The sequence below is a fragment of the Ostrea edulis genome, chromosome 2 (assembly GCF_947568905.1).
Source record: "Ostrea edulis chromosome 2, xbOstEdul1.1, whole genome shotgun sequence".
Taxonomy (NCBI): Eukaryota; Metazoa; Mollusca; class Bivalvia; order Ostreida; family Ostreidae; genus Ostrea; species Ostrea edulis.
In genome coordinates, this window is record NC_079165.1 from 1,567,526 (window position 1) to 1,580,186 (window position 12,661).

At 39.4% G+C, this 12,661-nt stretch overlaps 1 protein-coding gene across 4 annotated transcripts in view; it reads right to left on the reverse strand.

Moving 5' to 3' along the window:
- Positions 1 to 896: 896 nt before the first annotated feature.
- LOC125680307 (N-acetylglucosamine-6-phosphate deacetylase-like) overlaps positions 897 to 12,661 on the reverse strand; it is a 29,717-nt gene continuing 17,952 nt past the window's right edge. For 3 of the 4 annotated variants that reach the window (XM_048919780.2, XM_048919781.2, XM_048919779.2), the window contains exons 8-11: positions 12,209 to 12,352; positions 8,959 to 9,005; positions 5,941 to 6,124; positions 3,826 to 4,204 (exon numbers count right to left, since the gene is read on the reverse strand). In XM_048919780.2, coding sequence (XP_048775737.1) covers positions 4,159 to 4,204; positions 5,941 to 6,124; positions 8,959 to 9,005; positions 12,209 to 12,352 — 421 coding nt within the window. In that variant the 3' untranslated portion in view covers positions 3,826 to 4,158. Of the gene's footprint in view, positions 2,296 to 3,825; positions 4,205 to 5,940; positions 6,125 to 8,958; positions 9,006 to 12,208; positions 12,353 to 12,661 lie in introns of those variants that run through there. The other variant, XM_048919778.2, reaches the window with a different exon arrangement.

Below are 12,661 nucleotides of genomic sequence, written 5' to 3' on the forward strand. Positions count from 1 at the left end.
ACGATATTTTTCGGTTCGGGAAACAAAATTTCGGTTTGCTTGGTTTTTTCCCCTTTTGTTTGTTGGTTTTTTTGGGGGGGGGGTATCGGTTCGGTTTTATTTTGTGTGATAAAATTAAATAACTTATAATAAGGAATTCAAGAATACTGAGGACCGTAAAGTAATTTTTTTTCTGTACAAATGCAAACATCAAGTTCTAGTACATTTTATTCAACAACATAGCAATAAGTAAAATTTATTTAAAGACGTCATTATGTACAATACAACAGGCAACATGTACATGACATTTTCAAGAGCCTTTATACGTAGTCAACTATAAGCTGTAGGTGAGACACTGCAAAGCTAGACTTAAACATGGTTTTTATGGTCGTAGCAGTAAAGGTTCTTAAACGTACCAACGCCTGCTGTGACACGGGACCTCCGTTTTTAAGGTCATGTCCAAAACATGTGACTTAATTTCACTTCTAAATACCGAAGGTGTTGTAAAGGAGTAATCAACATCCAAGTTTTTGTCTCAGGTTTGCGTGGGGCTCGAACGCACGACCTTCTGGTCACGAATTGAACACTCTACCACTGAGCTGTACTGCGATCCTATTGCATACATACACTCTTTGTTGCATAGTTTGCAGGTGTTAAAAACATCTGACTCGCCTTTTTTATTTTTGAAAATCAAAATATTCCCACCCTTGCGATTTCTTCGCACATGTGGCCATTACTTTGATATTGATAAGCATTGAAGATACCGTTTAAGTATAGATCAATGGGAGTTATAGTAGTAATGCAAGAGCACAAAGCTAAATGTCCCTGTAGTTTAATAATGAGATAAGCTTAAAGTACTTCATATCTCCACGATGTATCATCAAGTCCATAAATTAAATAGGTTTTTTTTTTTTAAATCATTCACACGTTTTGTCGATCATAAATTCAGATAAAATCAATGTGAAAACAGGGTTTTACATAATAATTTTTTCCACATATTATTGATATATTTTTTATCAGACCACGTTCACTTAATTTGATAAACGTTTGTATTTGATAAAAAAAAAAGTTTCCATCAATAAAGTCAAAGTTCCACTATAGATTTAAACTATTTAATGTTCTGTAAACAATACTTTAGGCCTGATAAACCTAGGTCTACAAATTTCTTATTTTTTGCGAAATCGGCGTGCCAAATTACAGACTGTATAGGCATGAATCTAAAATGTTGTCAGGAGCGAACCCTATATCCGCATCAGGTAAACGGGGTGATCAACTAATTCATAGACACACCTAGCGATTGGTATGAAACATGTCCGACAATATTCATCGTAATGACTGGTTGTAGTTGTAAATTAGATCGTTATAACGATCATAGAACTTGCAAAATGCTAACTTAGAAGGAGACTGTTTGAACCCTTGTAACAGGCAACTTAAACTGTCAATATACTATACTATAGCCTGTCTTGATTAAAAAATTAATCATACGCAGAACATGCTCTCGCATAGAGAAATAGTTATGGGGCATAACACCATATGCAGGTGATAATGGAATGTTTTAAATTAAATGAGAAATTAACGATGTAGAACCTGAAACCAAGATGTGACTATGCGAGATCTCCGCCATTTTTGATGAGAGACTTCGGGTATTGTGTCCAAAGAAAGAAAATGTAAATAAATATACAACGACTCTGTTTCCGGTGTAGAAGTAGCTAGGACTCGTGATTCTACTGCGCCTCGGGTAGTATTTAAAATGATCATTTTGTACCTAATCATTTACGTGTACTAATACCACGAAATGTAGAAACTGTTACAATGTATGTCATGTCCACACATACAAATGGCTAGGTTAATTACTCTGTGAAATTTCTCTGCGTATGAAAACTAAATTACGATTCGATCATTATGTCAGTCACCAAGCAACAGCTGGAAATAATCAGAAACAGATGCGTTTCGTGGTTTTTTTTTTAAGTTGTAAAACCACTTACTAATGTAACATTCTGAAAAATGTCAACACGTATTCACATCTCATTGTTATTTTCAGTTGAAAACAGAATCGTTAGTTAATTGTAATTTATTCAGATTTTAGTACCACATGCACGAAATTACTGCAAGTACGATTACGTGGTACAGATTTAGCAAAATGACATTCATTTCCCCACTCATTGCATTGCTTGTTCAAGTCCTGCAGGGTTTCTAATCACCAGTAAATGTATCAGGACTATCCCGGGGATCGGAAAGTCTGTGACCACACTCCGGGGTCAATTCCCAATGGGTACTCGAGATCAATAGCCAAAGCCCCCATCAAATTTGTTATCTCTAATGGGTAAAAAATAATTATGCACGTGTTAGATAATGCAGTGAATTCAGATTATTAAATATATCTTACCCACTTGAAGTCTAAGCCGGATATTATGCAGTTGCCTGTATTATGAAATATCAGACAGATTTAAAGTTAATTGCAAGCTGTTTTAATATTTACTGAAAACTCGGGTTTGTCACCTCCCCTAATCCTGAACTCATGTTACACATTCCAATCAAAATTAAATGTTTTGGATGCGTTACCGTTGATATCTGATTTCGATTAGATGTTATAGATGCGATACCGTTAATATCTGATTTTGATTAGATTAAAATATTGCTGCACTTGACATTCAGATATTGAATAGTCTGAAATTGCCATCTTTCCGAATAGATGGCTGCATTACAACGTACAACTTAATCCTTTTATAAAAGGCTTCTCTCCTCATTACTACTATGTTCAGAGTCTGCTTGTTAGCTGCTCAAGAGAACACCTTTGAAGAAATAACACATTTACATACATGTACTAGTACATGTAATCCAGGGACTATGAATTTTACAGTTTTGGTAAGGACATCAGTCCTTGTCAATAGCATGTACTCAATTTGGTTGTTTCAATTCCAGGAGTCTAAAAGAAGATTGTTGAAAGAAATAGTAACCCATTTTCACTATGCGAAGCCCCACCCTAGTCGCCAGAACCTCGATATAGGTGCCATAAATTGTATGACTTTTGGGAGGGAATTCTCTGATTGCTACTCTGTACCAAGTGTTGGTTGTTTGATGTCCAGGAGACCAGCACTTTATGATAGCATATACAATTTTGGTAGAGGCATTTCTCTTCATTAGTAATGTGTTTGCTGTCCAGGAGTCAACAAGATTTTTTTTTAGAGAAATCCTTTTATTTGTTATACGAGTCCTAAAGCCCTGTCCTAGCACTAGAACCCCAGACCCAGGTGCCATGAATGTCACAATTTTGGTTAAAGCTTCTCCCACCATCTTTACCATGAATTCAGTTTGTTTAATGCTCAGGAATCAAGAAAAAGAATTTTAAATATTCAAATAACCTTCTGTATGGGCTTACTGTCAGAAGATACATAATTATGTATGAATATTCATATATCCATCTGTATGGGCTTGCAGTCAGAAGACATAAATACTCATACAACCATCTGTGTGGGTTTACTGTCAGAAGACATGAATATTCATATATCCATCTGTACATACTTACTGTCAGAAGACATAAATATTCATATATCCATCTGTATGGGCTTACAGTCAGAAGACATAAATATTCCCACAACCTTCTCTATGGGATTGCTGTCCGAAGACATTAATATTCATACATCCTTCTGTACATACATATACTTATTGTCAGAAGACATACATTTTAAATATTCATATAATCTTCTGTAAGAGCTTGCTGTCAGAAGACATAAATATTCATATAATCTTCTATGGCTAATTGTCTGAAAACATAACTATACATAATTTGCAGTACACAATTTAAATGCATATGATTTTTGATAATAAAAAAAAAATATACATGTACATTTCTTTCCCATTAATGTTTTATTTTCATAAAGAATAATTAACTAATGTGAGTTTAAATGGAATGCACATAGCAAATACATGTAGCAACTTACAGTGAAACCTGATTAATACCCAATATCATACTGAATTATCAGGACAATTTAAAACAACCATTCCTCCATCACACTTGTCATTCTCATTACAGTACACTTTAATTCGAATGTTTTAAATATCAATTAAACATATACCAGAAATATACAACAATTGCTAGTTTTAACACATTTAATAAAGAAACAGATTTACCTGTGATTACCTGTGTATGTCAGCTAGTGTGAACCAAACTATTGATTTTCAAAGCAACTTCAACTGCCACTCTAATCCAAGCACCAACAGTATACTAAATGAATAATATTTCTAATTATACAAGAAATTATCAAAATACATGTGTTTATTGGGTAGTGTGTATGTAAATGTGTGTATTGGGCAGTGTGTATGTACATGTGTGTATTGGGCAGTGTGTATGTACATGTGTGTATTGGGCAGTGTGTATGTACATGTGTGTATTGGGCAGTGTGTATGTACATGTGTGTATTGGGCAGTGTGTATGTACATGTGTGTATTGGGCAGTGTGTATGTACATGTGCGTATTGGGCAGTGTGTATGTACATGTGTGTATTGGGCAGTGTGTATGTACATGTGTGTATTGGGCAGTGTGTATGTACATGTGCGTATTGGGCAGTGTATATCACAAGCTAAGATTTAAATAAAGGTACATGTACATACAGCTGTTTCTTCTTGACTACACTTAGTCAAAATTAATCCAGTCAATTCCTGACTTAGTCAAAGTTAGTCAAGTCAATTTCTGACTTAGCTAAATTTAGTCCAGTCAATTCCTCACTTAGTCAAAGTTATTCAAGTGAATTCATAACTAAGCCAAAATTAGTCAAGTCAATTCCTGACTTAGTCAAAGTTAGTCAAGTCAATTCCTGACTTAGCCAAATTTAGTCTAATTCCTGATTTAGTCAAAGTTATTCAAGTGAGTTCCTGACTAAGCCAAAATTAGTCAAGTATTCCTGACTTAGTCAATGTTAGTCCAGTCAATTCCTGACTTAGTCAATGTTACTTAAGTAAATTTCTGACCTAATCAAAGTTAGTCAAGTTAATTCCTGACTTAGCCAAAATTATACAATTTAATTCCAGGGTTAGCCAAATTAGTTAAATCAATTCCTGACTTAGTCAAAGTTAGTCAAGTCAATTCCTGACTTAGCCAAAGTTAGTAAAGTTAATTCCTGACTTGGTCACTGTTACTTAAGTCAATTCCTGACTAAGTCAAAGTTTGTCAAGTCAATTCCTGACTTAGCCAAATTTAGTCAAATCAATTGCTGACTTTGCCAAAGTTAATCAAATCAATTGCTGACTTAGCCAAAGTTAGTCCAGTCAATTCCTGACTTAGACAAAGTTAGTCCAGTCAATTCCTCACTTAGTCAAAGTTATTCAAGTCAATTCCTCACTTGGTCAAAGTTATTCAAGTCAATTCCTGACTAAGCCAAAATTAGTCAACTCAATTCCTGACTTAGTCACAGTTAGTCAAGTCAATTCCTGACTTAGCCAAATTTAGTCCAATTCCTTACTTAGTCAAAGTTATTCAAGTGAATCCCTGACTAAGCCAAAATTAGTCAAGTCAATTTTGACTTCGTCAAATTTAGTCAAGTCAATTCCTGACTTAGTCAAAATTAGTCCAGTCAATTCCTAACTTAGTCAATGTTACTTAAGTAAATTTCTAACTTAGTCAAAGTTAGTCAAGTTAATTCCTGACTTAGCAAAAATTGGTCAAGCAATTCCTGTAGCCAAAGTTAGTCAAATCAATTCCTGACTTTGCCAAAGTTAATCAAATCAGTTGCTGATTTAGCCAAAGTTAGTCCAGTGGAATCTGACTTAGCCAAAGTTAGTCAAGTCAATTCCTGACTTAGTCAAAGTTAGTTCAGTCAATTCCTGACTTGGCCAAATCTGGTCAATTCCGGACTTAGACAAAGTTAGTCAAGTCAATTCATGACTAATCATAGTTATTCAATTCCTGACTTAGTCAAAGTTAGTCCAATCAATTCCTGACTTAGTCAAAGTTAGCTGTATTACTGGGACTTTTGTCTTCTCCACACACAGTCACCAGCGATGTAAGTACACAACACTCTGAGATCATCGTCTAGAAGAATGAAGTCGGCATCGGAGCCAAAGTCCAGAGTTCCTTTCCTGTCTGTGATTCCGAGAAGTTGGGCGGGGTGGAGAGTGGCTGCTTCCAGGGCCTTCACTGTACCACAAGCTGTCAGAAACACACCGACATATTACACAAACCACAAAAATTTCTCTAGAACATGTCTCATTCATCATGATATTCCATATTTGATTTATTGATAAACTATTTGTCAATGAGTTCATCTTCGCAAGCCAAGCGTTTCTGGTCCGATCCGCGCCCCACTTTGTGGAGACTTTAAAACAAAAACGATTTCGAGTCTGAATATATTGGTGTTTAACTATGTAAATATCTGTTGTCCATGTAGTCCTGTAACAATTGTACAGAAATTCAAGTTAACAACGACTAAATCCTGTATGTGATATGATATACACTATCTATGCATCAGCTTATGTCTATGAGTGTGGGTAAGTTAGCCTTGAATTCCAGTAGGTGAATTACCTTTAACATGTTTTAACCTTGACCTATCAGTTCACCTATTGAGAATCATTATTACAATCATGTATATTATAAAAGTTATGACCAAGATCAAGTTGCATACAAGTAGAGAGAGACCAAAACCAAATTGAATGTTCTACCAGATTATCTATTCAAAAAATATTATAATGGAATTTAGATAATAGTATTTTTAAAATTATTGCCTCTTTAGGAGGGAATCATCATACCGGTAAGTTATCAGGTCTGATAGGTTTATATCCCTTTGTCACTTGCACCCGGCCTGCCATAGGACTTAAAAGCCATATTCAGACCCTTACATTCAATTTCTTGAGTTCAAAACTGTGTGTAAAATGATAAACCAGGTCAAAGTTTTATTTGCAGTCTTGCATACATTTAGAAAACAGCTTTTAAACTGTATTTTTTGTAAAATTTACATCTTTTAATTCAGATAGTAAGATAGGTATAGGTTGGTAAGTAGGTACAGTAGGTAGATAGATAGATAAGGATAGATAGATAAATATGTGTTATTTTCAAAAACCACATAACCTAATATGCTATTTCTCTCAATATACTAGTAAGTCTGCAACAGAGTCATATTTTACTGCAGCAGAAGCCATCACAATTATTTACCTGTCTGTGACCTTGACATAATTTTCTGATAGTACTACTTTTTGCCTGTGACCTTGACATTATCTTGTGATAGTGTTATTTCCTGCCTGTGACCTTGACCTAATCTTTGATAGTGGTATCTCCCAAGCATGAAGGAGATTTATAGCCAAAGACATCACAATAACAGGTATTTCCCAACACATGACAAGATTTCAGTCATCAGAATCATGTGTCCTAACTTGAAGAGTAATTAAGAAATCTATATGGACTTGATCACCATTTTTACGCTGATGACTCTCAGCTTTATCTGTCTTTTAAACCTAGGGGCATAGCTACACAGGCAGATACATTACATCGTATTGAGGTTTGTCTATATGACATCGTGTTTTGGATGCATGGCAATATGTTGAAACTCAACACAGATAAGACTGAGGTCATTGTGTTTGCATCTGATCGTAATGCAAACCTCATTAGAAACATTTCAGTAACAGTAGGTGACTTTCAACCTGCGTTCGAAATCTTGGTGTCATGTTTGACTCCAAGATGGATATGGAGAAACAAGTGAACTCTGTCAGCAGATCTTGTTATGCACAGTTGTGGCAAATAGGCCACATCAGAAAATATTTAACAACAGAAGCAACTAAATCTCTTCTGAACTCCCAAGTTACATCAAGGTTAGATTACTGTAACGCTCTCCTGGTTGGTGTTCCAAAGAAAGTCCTGAGCAAGCTCCAACATATTCAGAACACTGCTACACGTCTCATATCCAGGACCTCTCGTTACAACCATATCACTCCAATACTAAGAGAACTACACTAGTTACCTGTGCAGTATAGGACACAATATAAGATACTTACTTATACTTACAAAGCCTTACATGATGAGTGCCCAACTTATATCAAACAATTACTAGAGGTATATAAGCCTACCCGAAATCTTAGGTCTATAAAACAATCAGTCACTTTAGTTATTCCAAAAAGTCGAACCGTAACATACGGAGATCGGTGTTTCAGAACAATAGTTCCAAAACTGTGGAATGCCCTTCCAGAACATGTAAGGGACTGTAGAACACTGTGTGCATTCAAGAAGTCACTGAAAACACATTTTTCCATCAAGTTTTCCAGGACTAGTTTCTATCATATCAGTCATTCGTGTAGGTTAGATTCTGTGAAAAACTGTGAAAACTAAAGACTGTGTGTCTTAGCTTTCGAGTACCATTTTGTGATGTTTTATAAAAAAAAAAGAAAAAGGGAATTGAATGTTTTAATGTATTATACATGAGACATTATATGCTGTGTGTGCATGTGTGTATTTCATTATTATTATTATTTTAATACGCCCTGAAACTGATGTTTATTCTTATCTAGCATATTTATGGTATCTTGTGTTTTCATGTTTTATATGTACAGTGAGGATAGGTACAGCTTTTAATGTTTTATTTATTTTCTATGTATTATGTGTATAACATTCTGTTGTAAGGTATATATGCATTGTAAAGCACCTTTGAGCGTACATAGTGTATGAAAAGGGTGCTATATAAATATGGTATTATTATTTCATTTTTAAAAATACATGAGAGTATGAACTGTGACACTTCTCATCAGCATCCTTCATGAGGTGCATTATCACTTTAAGAAAAGCCGGCGTGCAGTATTTCAGTATGTATAGCCTCGTGTATTTCCAAAAATGATGTTGTTTCTTATATTTACATTCTACTTTCATTTCTGTCGAAATTCCCAGCAGTTAAGACAGACATACTTCTGTATATTTATCTGTTTACAATGCATTTATAAAGAAATAACTACAATTCCAGTTTTTAGATATATCAAAGTAATGTAAATATTAACAAATGGTACCTGTTGATTTCCTCAGATGCTGTACACACATATCCATGGTCGCTATGCTATAAAAAAAATTCTATACATTAACATAGTTGTTATCTTCTGTGTATATAATTGCACAGTTTTAACTATTGAGTTTCCCTGCAGCCAAAATCACTTTAGCTCATTTTGCTTTAAAAGTTTAAAAACAGTATTTTGAACTATTAGATTATTTCCATATACAGTGTAGGCATATTTTTGAGAGTCAGATATCCATGGAGATCTTCAAAACAGCTTCCATAAAGGACTTCTTTTTCAAAAATAATTGACCACCCTAACTGTACCTGCCATCACAATAACACCACCTTAACTGTACCTGTCACCACCCTAACTGTACCTGTCACCACCCTAACTGTACCTGTCACCACCCTAACTACCCTAACCCTACCTGTCACCACCCTAACCCTACCTGTCACCACCCTAACCCTACCTGTCACCACCCTAACCCTACCTGTCACCACCCTAACCGTACCTGCCACCACCCTAACCCTACCTGTCACCACCCTAACCCTACCTGTCACCACCCTAACTCTACCTGTCACCACCCTAACTGTACCTGTCACCACCCTAGCTGTACCTGTCACCACCCTAACTAGCCTAACCCTACCTGTCACCACCCTAACCCTACCTGTCACCACCCTAACTGTACCTGTCACCACCCTAGCTGTACCTGTCACCACCCTAACCCTACTTGCCACCACCCTAACTGTACCTGTCACCACCCTAACCCTACCTGTCACCACCCTAACTCTACCTGTCACCACCCTAACTCTACCTGTCACCACCCTAGCTGTACCTGTCACCACCCTAACCCTACTTGCCACCACCCTAACTCTACCTGTCACCATCCTAACTGTACCTGTCACCACCCTAACCCTACCTGTCACCACCCTAACTGTACCTGTCACCACCCTAGCTGTACCTGTCACCACCCTAACTGTACCTGTCACCACCCTAACCCTACCTGTCACCACCCTAACTGTACCTGTCACCACCCTAACCCTACCTGTCACCACCCTAACTCTACCTGTCACCACCCTAACTACCCTAACCCTACCTGTCACCACCCTAACCCTACCTGTCACCACCCTAACCGTACCTGCCACCACCCTAACCCTACCTGTCACCACCCTAACTCTACCTGTCACCACCCTAACTGTACCTGTCACCACCCTAGCTGTACCTGTCACCACCCTAACTACCCTAACCCTACCTGTCACCACCCTAACCCTACCTGTCACCACCCTAACCCTACTTGCCACCACCCTAACTGTACCTGTCACCACCCTAGCTGTACCTGTCACCACCCTAACTGTACCTGTCACCACCCTAACCCTACCTGTCACCACCCTAACTGTACCTGTCACCACCCTAACTCTACCTGTCACCACCCTAACTCTACCTGTCACCACCCTAACTGTACCTGTCACCACCCTAGCTGTACCTGTCACCACCCTAACTACCCTAACCCTACCTGTCACCACCCTAACCCTACCTGTCACCACCCTAACCCTACCTGTCACCACCCTAACCCTACCTGTCACCATCCTAACCCTACCTGTCACCATCCTAACCCTACCTGCCACCACCCTAACCCTACCTGTCACCACCCTAACCCTACCTGTCACCACCCTAACTCTACCTGTCACCACCCTAACCCTACCTGTCACCACCCTAACCCTACCTGTCACCACCCTAACTACCCTAACCCTACCTGTCACCACCCTAACCGTACCTGCCACCACCCTAACCCTACCTGTCACCACCCTAACCCTACCTGTCACCACCCTAACCCTACCTGTCACCACCCTAACTGTACCTGTCACCACCCTAACCCTACCTGTCACCACCCTAACCCTACCTGTCACCACCCTAACCCTACCTGTCACCATCCTAACCCTACCTGTCACCACCCTAACCCTACCTGTCACCATCCTAACCCTACCTGTCACCACCCTAACTGTACCTGTCACCACCCTAACTGTACCTGTCACCACCCTAACCCTACCTGTCACCATCCTAACCCTACCTGTCACCACCCTAACTGTACCTGTCACCACCCTAACAATACATGTCAACACCCTAACCCTATCTGTCACCACCTTAACTGTACCTGCCACCACCCTAACCCTACCTGCCACCACCCTAACTGTACATGTCACCACCCTAGCTGTACCTGTCACCACCCTAACTATACCTGTAAACACCCTAACCCTATCTGTCACCACCTTAACTGTACCTGTCACCACCCTAACTGTACCTGTCACCATCCTAACTGTACCTATCACCACCTTAACTCTACCTGCCACCACCCTAACTGTACCTGTCACCACCTTAACTCTACTTGCCACCACCCTAACTGTACTTGTCACCACCTTAACTCTACCTGCCACCACCCTAACTGTACCTGTCACCACCCTAACCCTACCTGTCACCACCCTAACCCTACCTGCCACCACCCTAACTGTACCTGTCACCACCCTAACCCTACCTGTCACCACCCTAACTGTACCTGTCACCACCCCAACCCTACCTGTCACCACCCTAACTGTACTTGTCACCACCCCAACCCTACCTGTCACCACCCTAACCCTACCTGTCACCACCCTAACCCTACCTGTCACCATCCTAACCCTACCTGTCACCACCCTAACTGTACCTGTCACCATCCTAACTGTACCTGTCACCACCCTAACTGTACTTGTCACCACCCCAACCCTACCTGTCACCACCCTAACCCTACCTGTCACCACCCTAACCCTACCTGTCACCATCCTAACCCTACCTGTCACCACCCTAACCCTACCTGTCACCATCCTAACTGTACCTGTCACCACCCTAACCCTACCTGTCACCACCCCAACCCTACCTGTCACCATCCTAACCCTACCTGTCACCACCCTAACCCTACCTGTCACCATCCTAACTGTACCTGTCACCACCCTAACCCTACCTGTCACCATCCTAACTGTACCTGTCACCATCCTAACCCTACCTGTCACCACCCTAACCCTACCTGTCACCATCCTAACTGTACCTGTCACCATCCTAACCCTACCTGCAACCACCCTAACCCTACCTGTCACCATCCTAACTGTACCTGTCACCATCCTAACCCTACCTGTCACCACCCTAACCCTACCTGTCACCACCCTAACTGTACCTGTCACCACCCTAACCCTACCTGCCACCACCCTAACCCTACCTGTCACCACCCTAACCCTACCTGCCACAGAGTGTTTGAGTTCCCTTGATGACAGCTCTGTTTCCTCTGATCTCCATTGTCTGCGACCCGAACCTGTGTTCTCCCTCAGGAAGACCCATGGCTGATATTGCATCCGTGACAAGGACCATTCCTCCAGGGTCCACTCTGTAATATTGACATTTCAAACATACCTTTGTTTTATCTCTGCTGTACATGTATCTCCTTTTCAAAATCTGACACCAAAATTTGTAATAAATCTGATACACTGAGAAAACAGTCTCAACAGATAATGGACATGTAAACTAAATTAGTCTGGACTTGTACGAGTAGAGATGACATGACTGTTTGTTTGTTTTATGTCCCTTCAAAACATTTTCACTCATATTGAGACAGTACTACCTGAAGGTAAAGCACCACAAATTTACAGATATGTTTAGCACTCAGGGCCGCAGTAGTGAGGGTTCTTTAATGTAC